This window comes from Amblyraja radiata, chromosome 1 (assembly GCF_010909765.2).
Source record: "Amblyraja radiata isolate CabotCenter1 chromosome 1, sAmbRad1.1.pri, whole genome shotgun sequence".
NCBI lineage: Eukaryota > Metazoa > Chordata > Chondrichthyes > Rajiformes > Rajidae > Amblyraja > Amblyraja radiata.
Window position 1 is genome coordinate 162,166,609 of NC_045956.1, and position 18,343 is coordinate 162,184,951.

General features: G+C 40.4%; 1 protein-coding gene across 1 annotated transcript in view; it reads left to right on the forward strand.

Moving 5' to 3' along the window:
* The window catches only part of nelfa (negative elongation factor complex member A), a 60,585-nt gene continuing 42,242 nt past the window's right edge, over positions 1–18,343 (forward strand). Inside the window, exon 1 of the mRNA XM_033034405.1 lies at positions 1–295. Within this exon, the coding sequence (XP_032890296.1) occupies positions 86–295 (210 nt within the window). The 5' untranslated portion in view covers positions 1–85. The remainder of the gene's footprint in view (positions 296–18,343) is intronic.

Genomic DNA, 18,343 nt, shown 5'->3' on the forward strand with positions numbered 1-18,343 from the left:
TGGTTACATCAGCAGGGGCGGGGCCTACACCAAAGGCTCTCGCCGCCCCGTGTAATGCCCGTCCATTCAAATCTCCTTCTTCAAGATGGCGTCCATGCGGGAGAGCGACACAGGCTTGTGGCTTCACAACAAGCTGGGCTCGGCCGATGAGCTCTGGGCGCCTCCCAGCATCGCCTCGCTGCTCACTAAGGACGTCGTGGACAACATCCGAGTGTGTTTTCACGGCCTCTCGTCGGCGGTGAAGCTTAAACTGCTGCTGGGGATCCTGCACCTTCCCAAGCGGACGGTGGACGAGGTGAGGCGCCTTCGCTTGTCCCTGCCTCCCTTTCTCACTGTCACTGTGTCAGTCAGCGAGTCTGGAAGGGAAACTGGAGCAGGAAGTACATCAAACATTGGGGTCATTTCACTAACTATAACCGCCCCTTCTCCAAGCGGGACCTGCTATATGGATTAACTCTAAAACACTCTTATTTTCTCTTGCAAAAAGGCGGGACTGGAGCAGGAACTACTAATAGATACATAACTTTACGGGGAAAGCAATGTTGGATTTATCATCTATTTGTTTTAACTGTAAATTAGTAGAGTTTTACAAACTTTTATTATCGTCAAATACTCGAATTACATTTTTACGCGGCAAAGTTTTTTTTCAGGCAAAGTTGGACAGGCTAGATGCAGGAAGATTGTTCCCGATGTTGGGGAAGTCCAGAACAAGGGGTCACAGTTTAAGGATAAGAGGGAAGTCTTTCAGGACCGAGATGAGAAAAACATTTTTCACACAGAGAGTGGTGAATCTGTGGAATTCTCTGCCACAGAGGGTGGTAGCGGCCAGTTCATTGGCTATATTTAAGAGAGTTAGATGTGGCCCTTGTGGCTAAAGGGATCAGGGGGTATGGAGAGAAGGCAGGTACAGGATACTGAGTTGGATGATCAGCCATGATCATATTGAATGTCGATGCAGGCTCGAAGGGCCGAATGGCCTACTCCTACACCATATAACCATATAACAATTACAGCACGGAAACAGGCCATCTCGACCCTTCTAGTCCGTGCCGAACACGTATTCTACCCTAGTCCCATATACCTGCGTTCAGACCATAACCCTCCATTCCTTTCCCGTCCATATAACTATCCAATTTATTTTTAAATGATAAAAACGAACCTGCCTCCACCACCTTCACTGGAAGCTCATTCCACACAGCCACCACTCTCTGAGTAAAGAAGTTCCCCCTCATGTTACCCCTAAACTTCTGTCCCTTAATTCTCAAGTCATGTCCCCTTGTTTGAATCTTCCCTACTTTCAGTGGGAAAAGCTTATCCACGTCAACTCTGTCTATCCCTCTCATCATTTTAAAGACCTCTATCAAGTTCCCCCTTAACCTCCTGCGCTCCAAAGAATAAAGCCCTAACTTGTTCAACCTTTCTCTGTAACTTAGTTGCTGAAACCCAGGCAACATTCTAGTAAATCTCCTCTGTACTCTCTCTATTTTGTTGACATCCTTCCTATAATTAGGCGACCAAAATTGTACACCATACTCCAAAATTGGCCTCACCAATGCCTTGTACAATTTTAACATTACATCCCAACTTCTATACTCAATGCTCTGATTTATAAAGGCCAGCACACCAAAAGCTTTCTTTACCACCCTATCTACATGAGATTCCACTTTCAGGGAACTGTGCACAGTTATTCCCAGATCCCTCTGTTCACCTGCATTCTTCAATTCCTTACCATTTACCATGTACGTCCTATTTTGATTTGTCCTGCCAAGATGTAGCACCTCACACTTATCAGCATTAAACTCCATCTGCCATCTTTCAGCCCACTCGTCCAACTGGCAGAAATCTCTCTGTAGACTTTGAAAATCTACTTCATTATCCACAACCCCACCTATCTTAGTATCATCTGCATACTTACTAATCCAATTTACCACACCATCATCCAGATCATTGATGTACATGACAAACAACAGTGGACCCAACACAGATCCCTGTGGCACCCCACTAGTCACTGGCCTCCAACCTGACAAACAACCACCCACCATCACTCTCTGGCATCTCCCATTCAGCCACTGTTGAATCCATCTTGCTACTCCACCATTAATACCCAACCATTGAACCTTCTTAACCAACCTTGCGTGAGGAACCTTGTCAAAGGCCTTACTGAAGTCCATATATACAACATCCACTGCTTTACCCTCATCAATTTCCCGAGTAACCGCTTCAAAAAATTCAAGAAGATTAGTCAAACATGACCTTCCAGGCACAAATCCATGTTGACTGTTCCTAATCAGACCCTGTTTATCCAGATGCTTATATATATTATCTCTAAGTATCCTTTCCATTAATTTGCCCACCACTGACGTCAAACTAACAGGTCTATAATTGCTAGGTTTACTCTTAGACCCCTTTTTAAACAATGGAACAACATGCGCAGTACGCCAATCCTCCGGCACTATTCCCGTTTCTAATGACATTTGAAATATTTCTGTCGTAGCCCCTGCTATTTCTACACTAACTTCCCTCAATGTCCTAGGGAATATCCTGTCCGGACCTGGAGACTTATCCACTTTTATATTTCTCAAAAGTGTCAGTACTTCCTCTTCTTTGAATCTCATAGTTTCCATAGCTACTCTACTTGTTTCCCTTACCTCACATAATTCAATATCCTTCTCCTTGGTGAATACCGAAGAAAATAAATTGTTCAATATCTCCCCCATCTCTTTTGGCTCTGCAGATAGCTGTCCACTCTGACTCTCTAATGGACCAATTTTATCCCTCGTTATCCTTTTGCTATTAATATATCTGTAGAAACCCTTTGGATTTACTTTCACCTTACTTGCCAAAGCAACCTCATATCTTCTTTTAGCTTTTCTAATTTCTTTCTTAAGATTCTTTTTACATTCTTTATACTCCTCAAGCACCTCATTTACTCCATGCTGCCTATAATTATTGTAGATCTCTCTCTTTTTCCGAACCAAGTGTCCAATTTCCCTTGAAAACCATGGCTCTTTCCAATTTTTACTATTCCCTTTCAACCGAACAGGGACATAAAGATTCTGTGCTCTTAAAATGTCACCTTTAAATGTCCTCCATTTCTCTTCCACATCTTTCCCATAAAACAAACTGTCCCAATTTACTCCTTTTAAATCCTTTCGCATCTCCTCAAAGTTAGCCTTTCTCCAATCAAAAATCTCAACCCTAGGTCCAGTTCTGACCCTCTCCATAATTATATTGAAACTAATGGTATTGTGATCACTGGTCCCGAACTGTTCCCCAACGCATACCTCTGCCACCTGACCCGTCTCATTTCCTAACAGGAGGTCCAGCACCGCCCCTTCTTTATTATGTACTTCTATGTATTGCTGCAAAAAACTATCCTGCACACATTTTACAAACTCCAACCCATCCAGCCCATTTACAGAATGTGTTTCCCAGTCTATGTGTGGAAAATTGAAATCTCCCACAATCACTACCTTGTGCTTACTACTAATATCTGCAATCTCCTTACATATTTGCTCTTCCAATTCTCGCTCCCCATTTGGCGGTCTATAATACACCCCTATAAGTGTTGCTACCCCTTTCCCATTTCTCAGTTCCACCCAAATAGCCTCCCTAGACGAGCCCTCTAATCTATCCTGCCAAAGCACTGCTGTAATATCTTCCCTGATAAGCAATGCAACACCTCCACCTCTTGCCCCTCCAATTCTATCACACCTGAAGCAACGAAATCCTGGAATATTTAGTTTCCAATCACAGCCCTCCTGCAACCATGTTTCACTGATCGCCACAACATCATACTTCCAGGTGTCAATCCAGGCTCTAAGTTCATCCACCTTTCTTACAATGCTCCTAGCATTAAAATATACACATTTAAGAAACCCACCATCTCTTATTCTCTGTTAATTTTCTTTTTCTTCTCTCTCCCCTACATTTTGGGTCAGAGTGCTACCATTCTCTGCCTCCTGCCTTACACACTGACTGCTAGCTTTCCCAATTCGAGTCCCTCCCCCCAACCATACTAGTTTAAAGTCTCCCCAGTAGCCTTTGCAAATCTCCCCGCCAGGATATTGGTCCCCCTCGAGTTCAAGTGCAACCCGTCCTTTCTGTACAGGTCGCATCTTCCCCAAAAGAGGTCCCAATGATCCAGAAACTTGAATCCATACCCAGTGCACCAGTCCCTCATCCACGCATTTATTCTCCACCTCGCTCCATTCCTACTCTCACTGTCGCGTGGCACAGGCAGTAATCCTGAGATTGTTACCTTTGCAGTCCTTCTCCTTAACTCTCTACCTAACTCCCTAAATTCTTCTTTCAGGACCTCTTCTCTTTTTTAACCTATGTCGTTGGTACCTATATGTACCACAACCTCAGGCTCCTCTCCCTCCCATTTCAGGATTTCTTGGACGCGTTCAGACACATCCCTGACCCTGGCACCAAGGAGGCAAACTACCATCCGGGTCTCCTGTCTACGTCCACAGAATCGCCTATCCGACCCCCTGACTATAGAGTCCCCTATTACAATTGCCCTCTTCTTTTCCTTACCCTTCTGAGCAACAGGACCGCTATTTGTGCCAGAGGCCCGGCCGCTGTCGCTGCCCCCAGGTAGGCTGTCTCCCCCACCCTTACTCAAACATGAGTACTTATTTTCAAGGTGTACAGCCACCGGGGTACTCACCAGTCCCTGCCTCTGCCCATTGCCCTTCCTAACTGTGACCCAGTTTTCTGTCTCCCGTGGTCTTGGAGTGACCACCTCCCTGTAACTCATTTCTATGACCTCCTCGCTTTCCCTGAGCAGACAGAGGTCATCGAGTTGCTGCTCCAGGTTCCTAACACGGTCCCTTAGGAGCCCCATCTCGACGCACCTGGTGCAGATGTGGACGTCTGGAGAGCACTCAGACTCCATGACCTCCCACATCTGACATCCAGAACAGTAAACTGCCCTATGTTCTATGTTTCCATTTTCTAGATTAACATAGTGGTAGTAAAAGATGGATAACATCACGAATAGGATAGTGATAGAACTATCCTTCTGAAAAAATATACAAGAACACTCGTGATCAGGATGACAATGTTACTTACTGTACATTGAATTTAATGATATAAGGATGTGGACTGCAAATCAATCAGTTGTACTTAATACAAATTTTGTGCTTTGGAAGTGAGTGAAAGGGGTCATACTTGAACTTGAGTGCAGCTGTAAAGGGAATATATCAAAGGAATTGGCATCATAGATAAAGTTTATATTAAAAAGATTCATGTCCATCTTGGCTTTTGCCACAAAGTCCACGGGTGGATTATGAAATTTTATTGTGAGGATTCGTTTACTGGACAATAGTTGTATAAATAATTCATGGTTATGCACGTACTAATTCCATAGCAAAAAATCTATTTGGTTTTTTTTAAAAATCTGTGTACATCAGCAGGTTAGGCAGAATCTGTGAAGAGAAACAGTGAATGTTTGAGGTACAGAGATGCTTCCTGATTTGAAATTTCCAACCTTTCCTGTTTTTATTTCAGTCTTTCAATATCTACAGTAAGTCTTTTATTTGCAAATGTTTTCATGAACAATAAAATTGAGTTCTTCCCTTGCAAAGTCCACGTGTGTGGCCCTCATTGATATATCGGACAAAAAACCATGAAAAACTGATTCCGTTAGTTGAGAATGAATTATGAGCCCTTACACATTTTTTTTTTTTTTTTAATTTATTTATTAGAAGTAGACATATTATAAAATGTAGTTACATATTATAGTAAAAAAACTTTTCATATACATCAGTCATACATTATTAAAATTTTCCATTATCAATTACTTCTACTTCTAGTGTTTTTATTTTTTATAGAAAGAGGGAAAAAGAGAGGGTAGAAAGTTACAAATAAAAAGGAAAGCAAAAAAAAAAACACAACAGAAAAACAAGGGAGGTGGAATGGGTTACCTGTAATACATCAATGGAGAAAGGTTCGTAGGTTATAAAGTATAGCTTTTCATCTATTCCTGAGTTCAAGTTTCAGTTGGGTCCTCGTGCTGTACCAATCTATCCCTTCAGATAGTTAATGAATGGAGCCCAAATTTTATGGAAAAGATCTTGTTTGTCCATTAAGACAAGTCTAATTCTTTCTAAGTATAGGGTCTCCGACATTTCCGTAATCCACATTTTAATTGTGGGGGTTGTAGGGCCTTTCCAAAATTTTAATATTAATTTTTTTCCGGTTATTATACTGTAATTGAGGAAATTTCTTTGGTTTGTTGTGAGTGTTAAGCTTTGTTCTGATATTCCAAGTATTATTAATTTTGTGTCTGGGTCCAGTTTTGTATTAATAACTTCTGAAGTTATTTCAAAAATATCAGTCCAGAAATGTTTAAGTTTTATACAGTTTGCAAACGTATGTGTTAAATTAGCCTCTAAATGTAGACATTTATCACAAATAGGAGAGATTTGTGGGAAGATTCTATTTAGTTTTATTTTAGAGAAGTGTAGTCTATGTAAGACCTTGAATTGTATTAAAGTATGTCTGGCATTTAATGAACATTGATGTATTTGTTGTAAACTTTCATCCCACATATCTTTCGTGATAGGATGACCTATTTCATTTTCCCATTTGTATCTATATGGTTCGGTCGGTGGTACCTCGTTATTTAGTAGGGTGTTATAAATATAAGCTATTAGTTTTTCAGTATTAGGATGCTTGTTCAGACATTCATCAAGAATTTCTGATTCCCTATTCCTGTAGACTTGTGTATTAGATTTAACATAATCTCTAATTTGTAGATATCTGAAGAAATTATTTGAGTGCAGTCCATAATTCTGCTGTAACTCTTGAAATGAAAGAAAAGTACCTTTCCCATAAAGATGTCCTATATTTTTGATTCCATAATTTTTCCATTGTGTGAAACCTTTGTCCATAAAGGATGATTTGAATAAAGGATTATTTACAATGGGAAGGCAGAGTGGTATATTATTCAATTTTAAATCTTTTTTTATTTGTTTCCAAATTCGTATTCCACTATGTATTATGGGGTTTTCTTTATAGGTTTTTTTGTGCAGTTTTGTGGGGGCAAATATGATCGGTCCAATTTCAAAAGGTAGACAGTCTTCCTTTTCCATCATTAGCCAATCTGGTTGTTGATCCATTTCTTCCAGCCAGAAATTCATGTTTTTAATATGGACTGCCCAAAAATAAAATAAGAAATTTGGCAAAGCCAGACCTCCATTTATCTTTGATTTACATAAATGTTTTTTACTTATTCTATGATTCTTATAATCCCAGACAAAACTTGTAACAATGGAATCGACTTTTTTGAAAAAGGTTTTTGGGATATATATCGGAATTAATTGAAGTAGGTACAGCAGTTGCGGTAAAAAAATCATTTTTATAGCATTAATTCTCCCAAGCATAGAAATGGGGAGTGTTTTCCAGTATTGAATATTCTTATGTAGTTTATTCAGTAAGGGTGGGAAGTTTAGTTTAAATAAAGAGGTATATGTCTTAGTTACATAGATTCCTAAGTATTTAAATTTATCTTTAACTATTTTAAAAGGGGATTGTTGTATTGTATGTAAATTGAATTTTGTTATTGGCATGATTTCGCTTTTATTCCAATTGATTCTATATCCCGAAAACTGACCAAATTGAGTTATTAGATTTAATAGGTTTGGAATACTAGTTTCTAATTTTGTAATATATATTAGTATATCATCTGCATATAAGGAGATTTTATTCCTTGTGTCTCTAGTATTGTATCCAAATATTCCTGGATGGTTACTAACGCTTTCTGCTAGGGGTTCGATTGCAAGAGCAAATAATAGTGGGGATAGTGAGCATCCTTGTCTACAGCCTCTAGAGAGATTAAATTTAGTTGATAACATTTTGTTTGTTAATATTCTAGCTGTTGGATTAGAATATAACAATTTAACCCATGTACAGTACTTCTCTCCTAGTTGAAATTTTTCCATCACCGAAAATAAATATGGCCATTCTACCTGGTCAAATGCTTTTTCAGCATCTAACGAGATAATTGCTAGCTCTGCGTTAGGGATTCTATTGGAGTATATAATATTAAATAATCTTCTCAGATTATAAAATGAATACCGTTTGGGGATAAACCCTGTTTGGTCGGGATGTATTAATTTGCTGATCACTAAGCTCAATCTATTAGATAGAATCTTAGTTAATATTTTCTGATCAGTATTTAAGAGGGCTATAGCTCTGTATGAACCTGGGTCTTCAAGATCCTTGTCCGTTTTTGGTACAAGTATGATTGTAGATTCATTTAGAGTTTCTGGGAGTTTCTGTTGAGTATAAGCGTATTTGTACATTGTCTGTAGGCGTGGGGAAAGCAAATCATAATTTTTTTAATAAAATTCCGAATTTAGACCATCGGGTCCTGCCGAGTTTCCGTTTTTTAAGGACTTTATTGATTCTTCAATGTCTTTTATCGTAATTTCAGCCCCTAGCAATTCTCTCTCTTTCTGATCTAGACCCGCAAACTTACAATTCTGTAAAAATGTTTCCATTCCCGTTGATGGTTCTGTTATTTTAGATGAAAAGCCCTTACACATTTTCACCATTTATTAAAAAATTATCAATAACTTCTTCAGGTTGGCAGTATTTCGGAACAATGTTTTAACCCAGCAGCTACTGAACTTCTATTTCAAGTCAAAGTTACCAGTGGGTGTTACACCTAAGTCATGCCTTAGTATCTTCCTTTTCATTGAAGAGTAGTGCATTTCTTTTGTCTCAGTGACAGGTAAATTGTGGCTTCCATTCATAAATGTTATCCCCCAAAAAGTAGATAGTGGTAAAAAAGGCATATGATATGCTTTCCTTCAACAGTCAAGGCACTGAGTATGACAGTCAGGGAGCCATTTTACAGCTTTATAAAACTCCATCCGGATAGGCCACATTTGTTGTATTGTGCACAGTTCTGGTTGCTCCATTACAGGAAGAATTTGGAGACAGTGCAGAAGAGGTTTACCAGAATTGTGCATGCATTAGATAGTATTAGCTATAAGGAGGGGTTGACAAACTAGGATTGTTTTCCCTGGAGTGAAGAGACTGAGGGGAGACCTATTTTAAATATATTATGAGAAGCATAGATGACAGCCTCTTTCCCAGGGTGCAAATGCCAAAGACTAGAGGGAATAGCTTTAAGCTCGGAGGAGTTTAAAGGAGATGGGTCGTGCAAGTTTTTTGTATGGCGGTGGGTGCCTAGAATGTACTGCTATGGATGGCTGTGGCTGCAAATATGATCATGGCATTTAAGAGCCTTGCAGATTGGGACATTGATATGGAAAACTTGATCAAGTTAGTAAGACATGACCTGCCACGTACAAAGCGATGCTGACTGTCCCTAATTAGTCCATTCTCATCCAAGTGGGAGTAAATCCCATCCCAAATAATTTTCTCTAGTTGCTTCCCTATCACTGACATAAGGCCCGCCCGCCAACGCCCCCCCCCCCCCCCCCCCGCCGCTCCCCCGGATTATCTGTATTTAAACAACAAACAACATTAGCTACTATCCAGTCCTCCTTTACTTATTCTGTGAGTAGAGACATTGCATAGGTCTTTGTCAATGCCCCTGTTATTTCTTCCTTTGCTTCCCTTAATAAACTAGGATAGATCCCATCAGGGCATGGGGATTTATCTATCCAACTGATCTCTAAAAGCATCAACACCACCTTGATGTCCAACTGCCCTTGCATATTAGTATTTTTCTCACTGATCTCGCTGTCCTTCATGTCCTTTACAATTATAGATCTTAAATGCTACTTTAGTATCTCGCCAACATCAAATTACAAGAACAAATTATCTCCTTTGTCCTTGAGCCTACCGTCTCATTGGTTACTTAATATACTCATAGAATCATTTCGGATTCTCCTTTATCTTATTTGTTTGGGACATCCTACAGGCTCTTCAAGATGACTTTGCATATGTCTCTTTTTTTTGCCTCTCACGTGCTGGACATTCCTCCACCTACTACAGCCTCTCCCAATCACCGTTTGAGTTGCTGCCTGAGCCATTACGAGTTGCTGCTTTTCAGCGCCAGAAACCCGGGTTCAATCCTGACTACGGGTGCTGTCTGTACGGAGTTTGTACTTTCGCCCCATGACAATGTTGTTTTTTTCCAGGTGCTCTGGTTTCCCTCCACACTCCAAAGAAGTACAGGTTAATTGGCTTCAGTAAAGATTATAAATTGTCCCTAGTGTGTAGGATAGTGCTAGTGTACGGAGATCGCTGGTCGGCGTGGATTTGGTGGGCTGAAGGGCTTGTTTCCACGCTGTATCTCTAAACCAAGTTAATCATCCTTTCCTCTGTCCACAAGACCTTTTTCCGGAACTGTGGTTGCTCTTTTAAGTACTTCTTGGCAAACTGTAATCTGGCTATCCTATTTTTGTGGCTAACTAGTGGTTTGCATCTTGCAGTGTAGCCTCTGTGTTTCTGTTCATTAAATCTTCTGCAGACAGTGGTCATTGACAGATCCACTCCTGAAGAGTGTTTCTGATCTGTCGGACAGGTGTTTGGGGATTTTTTTAAATTATAGAGAGAATTCTTCTGTCATCAACTGTGGAGGTCTTCCTTGGCCTGCCAGTCTCTTTGCGATTAGTAAGCTCACCAGAGCTCTCTTTCTACTTAATGATGTTCCAAATGGTTGATTTTGGCAAACCTAAGGTTTGGCTGATGTCTCTAACAGTTTTATTCTTGTTTCTCAGTCTTATAATGGCTTCTTTGACTTTCATTGGCACAACTTTGGTTCTCATGTTGATAAACAACAATAAGTTTCCAAAGGTGATGGAAAGACTGGAGGAAAGACTAGGTGCTGAGAGCTCTCGTATACCTGTATCAAGGAGACAATTAAATACACCTGAGCAATTACAAACACCCGCGAAGCCATGTGTCCCAAACATTATGGTGCCAGGAAAGGGGGGGGGGGGGGGGTCTATGTATAAACGCAGCTGTAATTTCTACATGGTGAAACCAAAATGTATAAAAATGGCCTTTATAAAAATCTGACAATGTGCACTTTAACCACGTGATTTTTTTTTTTCCTATTACAAATCTCAAATTGTGTAGTACAAAGGCAAATAAATAAATGATGGGTCTTTGTCCCAAACATTATGGAGGGCACAGTACATTGTGCTTATTGATCCTCTTTATCCTCTCTGTGTATTGCTTCCTCAAAGGGATGAAACATTGTTCCCCTTTCAAAAACCATTTGAACTCATCTCCAATGATTTGCTACACATGCTGCTGTTGCCTCCATAAAAATGGGTTCTGGGCCTTTTCCAACAAAGGACATTAGTCCTAATGGCCTATAGTTCTATGCTTTACACTGTAAATGCCTTGATAATAAACTTGTATTGTCTTTCCGCCAAAGATACTAGAGGAGCTTTCCGCTGACTGAATAGTTTGCAACAAAAGCTTGTCACTGTACCTCAGTACACGTGACATAAACTGAACTGCTTTATCTTTTTTTTTGAAAAGTGAAGTTGCATTCACAGTTTTCTGCATTGGGCAAAAGCCATGGAAGCTGTGGGAGGAAGACACCATCTCACAGCTTGGCCATTTCACTAGGTTTTTTCTTCAAAAATTCCTGCAGTAGTTGAATTTAGTTGTGTAGAAGTATTACATAGTGATGCAGCTTTCTTCTCGAGGTCCATGACAGGAAACTTTTAAAGTATGAATGGGAGCGGTAATGGGGGAACAGAAAGTTGACAGTCAGTAACGGACTGGAAGAATCACTAGAGTATACCTTAATCATTGGTGCTGAAGAATTAGAAATGAAGCCTCTCCACCAGCATCTTGGGTTAGACAACAGATTGTGGTCTTCCAAGTGTGAACCACATCTTGTATTTTTATTTTAAACGGGTAGGTCAGTGAGGCAGTCCTTGCTAGGTTTATGTTGCACCGCTGGATGAGAACAAATTAAGCTAATAGTGGATAATAATTGTGTATATTGTTCCATTTCAAGTCTAAACAGCTGCTTATTCACTGTTCCATTCTGCTAAATTTGTGTACGGGGATTGCAGATCTCTTGTGTACTGTTGGTTACTATTGTGTTAGTGAGGACTTACTGATTTTATTGTTTGAAGTGTTTAAGCATTAGTTTCAAGATGTGTTGCTGCTTTACTGGTTTGTTCTACAGCACCAGGCTTGGGGATTTCTCCTTTTTTCTGCTTTATATTGTACGAGTGCTACAGCTTCACTTGATGTTCATGGAAATTCTCTCCCATTCTCCCTCGGGGGTGAGCCTCATTGAGGCCGAGGGAGAGTGCGTGCTTCCTATGTTAGCCAAGAGCAGGGAAGCTGTCATTGAAAATGACACTAGCTGCTCACATTTTCTGCCAGGTTCATTAAAATTAAAAATTTCTTCTCTAACAAATATTTGATAGACGTTCATTATATTGTTTAGAGTACGTGTTTACATATTCTGTGGGGCTGCTGCAAGTAAGAATGTCATTGTTACGTCTGGGACATATGACAAAACAATCTTGATAAAAAATAATTTATTTTAATTTAAATTTAATTTTCAAATCTGTTGAGCTAAATCTAAATTCTTTCCCACCAGGAAATAGAAGGGAAAAAAAGTTATTTTAGTGTCTGGACCTAAACTTCTTGAAATTAACATTTTCTATACTTGAAAGTGAAAATCCACTGTTATTTCTTGTCAGCGTATATAGGCAGAAGCTAGAGCGCACACTAATTAAACTTGTATTGCTGTATTTTCTAACTAAATGTTCAAAGTAACAGCAGAATATTATATATGAATTTTGATTCAGCCCTTTTGGCAATCTTTTGATTATATCCAAGCCATAACAGCCTAGTCAATGGAATGTAGCTCTCAGAGAATCTGTATTGCAGTAAACACAAATTATCTCAATCTCTAATTGGAGATAAATAAAGTGATTTTTCTCCGAGCAAAACCACTGCACCGAGTAATAAGCTGACAACAGAGATTTGTCATATGCTAAGTTTGGAGTAAGTCAACAAGATTGTCAGCTGGAGGTGGTGAATGGAATCAAACACATCTGGGATGTGGTATTAAGAATAAAACCAGATTACAAATAATAAAAAGAACTAACTATTCAGTTTTCTTATTATTGGGCTGTAAGCTTCACTGACAGTGAAAATGCTGACTTATCGGTGCTAAGAAGCTGCTTGCTGAAAGTACGTATTGCCGTGTCTTATCAGTGCTAAGGAGCTGTATGAATTGTTTGCTTGAGCACGTACTGACTATTATCTGTGTTGGGGGGCTGCTCACGCACCTCATGTACTACTACTATCAGCGGCATATGAGTTGTGGTCGCACGTACGACTAGTATTGTGTAGGACGGAACACCCAAACCGCAAAATGATTAACTACTACGATAAACAAAGTTGTACAACAGTTTGTACAAATTGCACGTGCGCGATAACAAATACATACATTGAATTTGTTAATTTAGGTGATTGGATGATGCTAATAAGCTGTGCCTAATGACAATGCTGATAGGATAAGAATGTGTCGTACCATATTGTAATATTGTGTACGGATGCTTAAGGACTATATAATCTTTGCATTTCTGGACTCTTAGAACTTGCACCTCGGAGCTGCTGGCTTGTGTGGCGAGTGCTAAGAACTCTACAGCGCTGTAATAGACATTGTTAAGTTGTAACAAGTGTTTGTATTGAATTTTATTAAACTAAAGATTGACTTAAAAGAATCCGAATCCTCATTTGGTGGCAGCGGTGGGATTCTTTTAGGCTCCTTGGCAACTCAATGAATGAAATAAGAGTCGCATTGCGTGCAGAGCGGTCTTGAGGAACCAGCTGGCAGAGTGAGTAAATTGCCACTTTGTAATCCTCTATACCGTAGATCTGTAGCCAGTGGTCCATTCTTTGTTGTGTTGCACGGGACCTTGACAAAATCAAGTCAATCTAACAAACCTTGTTAATGGAATAAATAGACTTGAGGAAAGACTGGTCATTGGGAATGACTAATAGAGATTGGATAAATGGAATAAGACTTTTGGAAAGACTCGGCCATTTGGGATGGCGAGACCCGGTCATTGGGAATGACAAATGGTAACTGACGGCTGAACTGGATAAATTAATCTGACCATTTGGAATGGCAGAAGGTAATTAAAGATTTGGAAACTGGGTTGGCTAAACACCGACAGTGCTAAATTAATCTCGACCATTTGGAATGGCGAGATAAAGACTTGGAAAAAGGGTTGGCTGAACACCGACAGTGCTAAATTCATCCCGACCATTTGGAATGGTAGGATGTAGTTAAAAACGATTGAATTCGGATCCAGTGTTCAGCCACGGTTGCTAAATAAGAAACAGTAAAACGTTAACGTCATTATTATATTGTTGTAAGAATAAAGCATAAGAATATTAATACTGTGTATAGAATAAGTTGGTTGTGAATATTGTAGTAATAAGTGTGATAAATATATTAACTGTGATAAGTATATTAAGATGGGTAATGTATTAGACACCACCAAGAATCCTAGCAGCCCCTTACAACATTTATGTGACAAACATCCCGAATATTCTCAGTAATTCCGAGAATTATCAGGGGCATTAAAAAAGAAATTGGGTGGCGGACAATGGCCCTTGGGTGGTCCAAAAAATCCAAATCTGATAAAACAAGCCCAGGAGTTAATATGGAAAAGAAATACGAGTAAAAAGAATAAGAAAATGATTGAATTATGGCGAAATTGGTGTGAAGAAGAACGAGATAAAACCATTTTGTCCAATTGGCAAGATAATGCAGTCAAATTAGACATAAAATTAACAAGTGGAGGAATTCCAAAACCCGTGGAGGTATTGAAACAAGAGTGTGCACACGAAAGGAATAAACGAGAAGGAGAAAGAGAAAGAGAAGGAAAAAGATAAGATCAAGGACAAACAGGCAGGAGAATCTAAAACCGGTGAAAAAGGTTCAATGGTTGGCTTTCAGTTAGCAGAGGGAGACGAAGGAGAAACATGGGGAAATTATTGGAATTCGGCTCCTAGCGCTCCATCACAAACAAACAAGGAGAAGCCCCAGTTTCCCGACCCCGTAGCATGACGTACTAGGTCCCAGTCTAGAAACCAGGCACAAGAAGAACCAGGAGGAAAGGAGGTCACACAGTTGGGACTATAGAAGGGAGCACTTGGCTGAGAAAGCCAAACCCCAGAAACAAGAAGGGAAGGTGCAATCCACAAGCTTTCATTTAATTTTTAAAGCACAACGATATCCGTATATCATGCCGATTCCCGAGAATTATGGGCACTAGTTCAGCAATTGAGTATTACAGCTTATGTTGGCAGCCGTGGGCCTCACTCTCCAGCAGCCAATCGATATATCAAAGGTTTTGGATATGAAACCAGAGGTAGGAGAAGCTGCAGAAGATTTTCTGGAAAAGTTTAAAACCGTCTACGGCAACCAGTCAGGTGACACTCGGTATCAGCAAGGAAATGACTGGCCACAGTTTTGTGCTATGTTTATGAACTGCTTGTCTTCCAGCGTCGCAATGGCTATTAAAACCAATAATATGGATTGGTCAGAGTCTTCACCATGTTAAGAGCTGTGAAAGCCTTTTGGAAAAACTGTCCTATTGGAGGCAGGGAAGCCCAGGTAAAGATAAAAAAACGAATATGTGAGCAAGCCGAACTATTTGCGCTGACTAGAGCCTGCACCCTGGCTGAAGGACTATCTGCAAATATTTACATGGACTCCCAACATGCTTTTGGAGTGGTTCATGATTACGGGCAATTATGGAAGAATGGGGAGGTTTCTAACGTCTTCAGGGACAGTGATATCTCACAAAAAATGGTTTCTAATTTGCTACAGGCCATTACCTAGTCAGCTTGCTGTTATCAAAGTTAGAGCCCTCTATATGGGCTAAAGCCCCAGAGACATAGGAAATCACCTTGCCGACGAGGCGGCGAAGAAAGTTTCTAGGAGTTACCAAATTGTTGTGCCCCGAATGATGAGGCAGACTAAAAATTATACTAGGAATAAGTCTCCCTCGGAAAAAGGAATGCCAACCATCCAAGAAGTACGTCAAATACAGGGGGACGCTCCTGCAGAGGTGAAACAGCTGTGGCAGGACCAAGGGTATATGTACGTTTCTGCCACTAGCTTATGGGTTACGCCTGCCGCCCAGACTTGTATGTCTGATGAGCTTGCGTTGTGGGTTATTGAATGTGTATACTTTGCAAATCATTGTAGGGCCAAGGCTGTAAGTGATATGCTTTCAGAGACCTGGTGGCATCCAAAACTTCTGGACTTGTCCCAGCGATGTTTGATTTGCCAGCAGCATAATCCAGGTAAGGGCTTGCCCTGTGAACCAGGTAAGACCCCTTGATCAGCAGGTCCCTTTCAGACCTTGCAAATGGACTACATTGAGTTGGAAAGATGTCAGTGTTATAAGTATGTTCTTGTAATTGTTGATGTTTTCAGTAAATGGATACGTTTGCGTTAGAGCCTCTCATGTGTGTGGTAGCATTATGTTTTTGAATGAATCAGACCAAGAGGAAATATAAGGACTCAAGGGACTGAGTGTAGTGTGTTTGAAAGATTCTGTGTGTAACTGATGTTACAAAGGATGTGAGTTTATTGCAATAGACAGAATCAGGGATTGTAAAATGAGCGAATGCAAAGGTGTTGTATATAAATCATGTATCTAGGGCGTTACTGCGCTGTATAAAACTGCAGTTGCCGTGTGTCTGCCTAACGCCACCAGTACCATCTGTGTGAAACCATGTGGACAAATGAAATGGATTGAAGCTTCTCATTCACAGGTCAGGGCTGCATATGGTGAAGTGCCAGCACTCAAAGTCCCATCTAATATTGAGCCAGGTTGCTATGTCGTGCTAAAGTCGAGGGTCGCGCTGCATCAGTTCATCTGCACCACTGCAAATTGATTGGGGAGCCCAATCAAAAGGGGAGAGAAGAGTAATTGGAGAAGAGTAATTTTATTTTAACTCGGCCTGAACAAGATTCTCCAACTTCTTGCAAAAAGTGCTTCTTGCAAAAAGTGCTTTATCTTGTTCCAATGGTGACCTGCTAGACTTCGATAAAGTTATCCGTGTAGCCAGCAAACAAGGTCTGTCGATCTGCAGAGTTGTTTTAGTTTTTACTTTTCTCGTTTGCTTGGGAGTTGTATAAGTTTACTTGTATCCTTATGACTTTAGTAGTATCCTTATAAGTTTAGTTTTTGAACCTTTAGTTGCTATATGGTTAAGAAATGCGACTGATTATTAGACTGACTGACTGAAGGACGTTTAAACATGAGTGATTAAGTCAATTAAGTCCATTAGTTGATTGTCAATTTAGTTAGAAATGAGCTTTTTGCGAGCCTTTTTGTGAGCTTTTGTATATTCCAGATGAATTGAAATGTGATTTATCCTGCCATGCATCCTGATGCTACTGCAGATGGAGGGAAATCAATCCATCAACCTTTATTGTCATCTTGCAAAGCAACAGTTGTACAGTGCAAAATGAGAAGACATTTCCCAGGCATCGCACATAAATCTTAAACATTTCACACATAATAAAACAATAAAAACAATCCAGTCCCTGATGAAACAGTACAAATAGTTAAAAAGCAGGTAAAACAGCAACATTCAAATACAGTAAAAACAGTCATTAAAATGACCAGGGCAGCTGATTTGAGTGGCCAGTGCCAGAGTTATTAAATTGTCAGTGCAAAGCAACAGAATCAGGTGGAGTGACTGTTTAGCAGCCTCACAGCCTGTGGCAGGAAGCTGTTTAGCAGTCTGGTAGTCCGGGCTTTGATGCTACGGTATCTCTTGCCTGATGGCAGGAGATCCAGATGTGTGTGGAGGGGGTGCAGTTTGTCCTTAGCTATTCTCAGTGCTTTTTTCAGACAGCGGCTCCTGAACAGTTCTTGTACCGAGGGTAGGGAGACGCCAATGATCCTCTCTGCTCCCCTCACTACCCACTGCAGAGCCTTCCTGTCTGAGCAGTTACAGTTGGAGTACCACGTGTTCATGCAGTACGTGAGTACAGACTCCACCGTAAAGGAGAAATTTGACGATGTGTCCCAGGACATGTGTATAGAGTCTTACACCTCTGTAAAGGAGATGTGGTACAGTGCAATGGCCCAGATGCCTTTGGATCCTGGAACGTCACCAAGATTGACTACTGTAACGCGATACTGCGTCAGCCTGATCAGCAGGTAGACTTAGATAACTGACACCTGTGGGGATTACCGTGTTGGTTTGGGGAGTGCAAATTTGAATCCCTTGGAAGACAACTTGGCAAAGGAACCTTTGTATGATGAACTGTGCTATAAAGAGGCCTTGGTTACTAACATATGGCTAGAGGAATGGAAACCGCTCATACAAA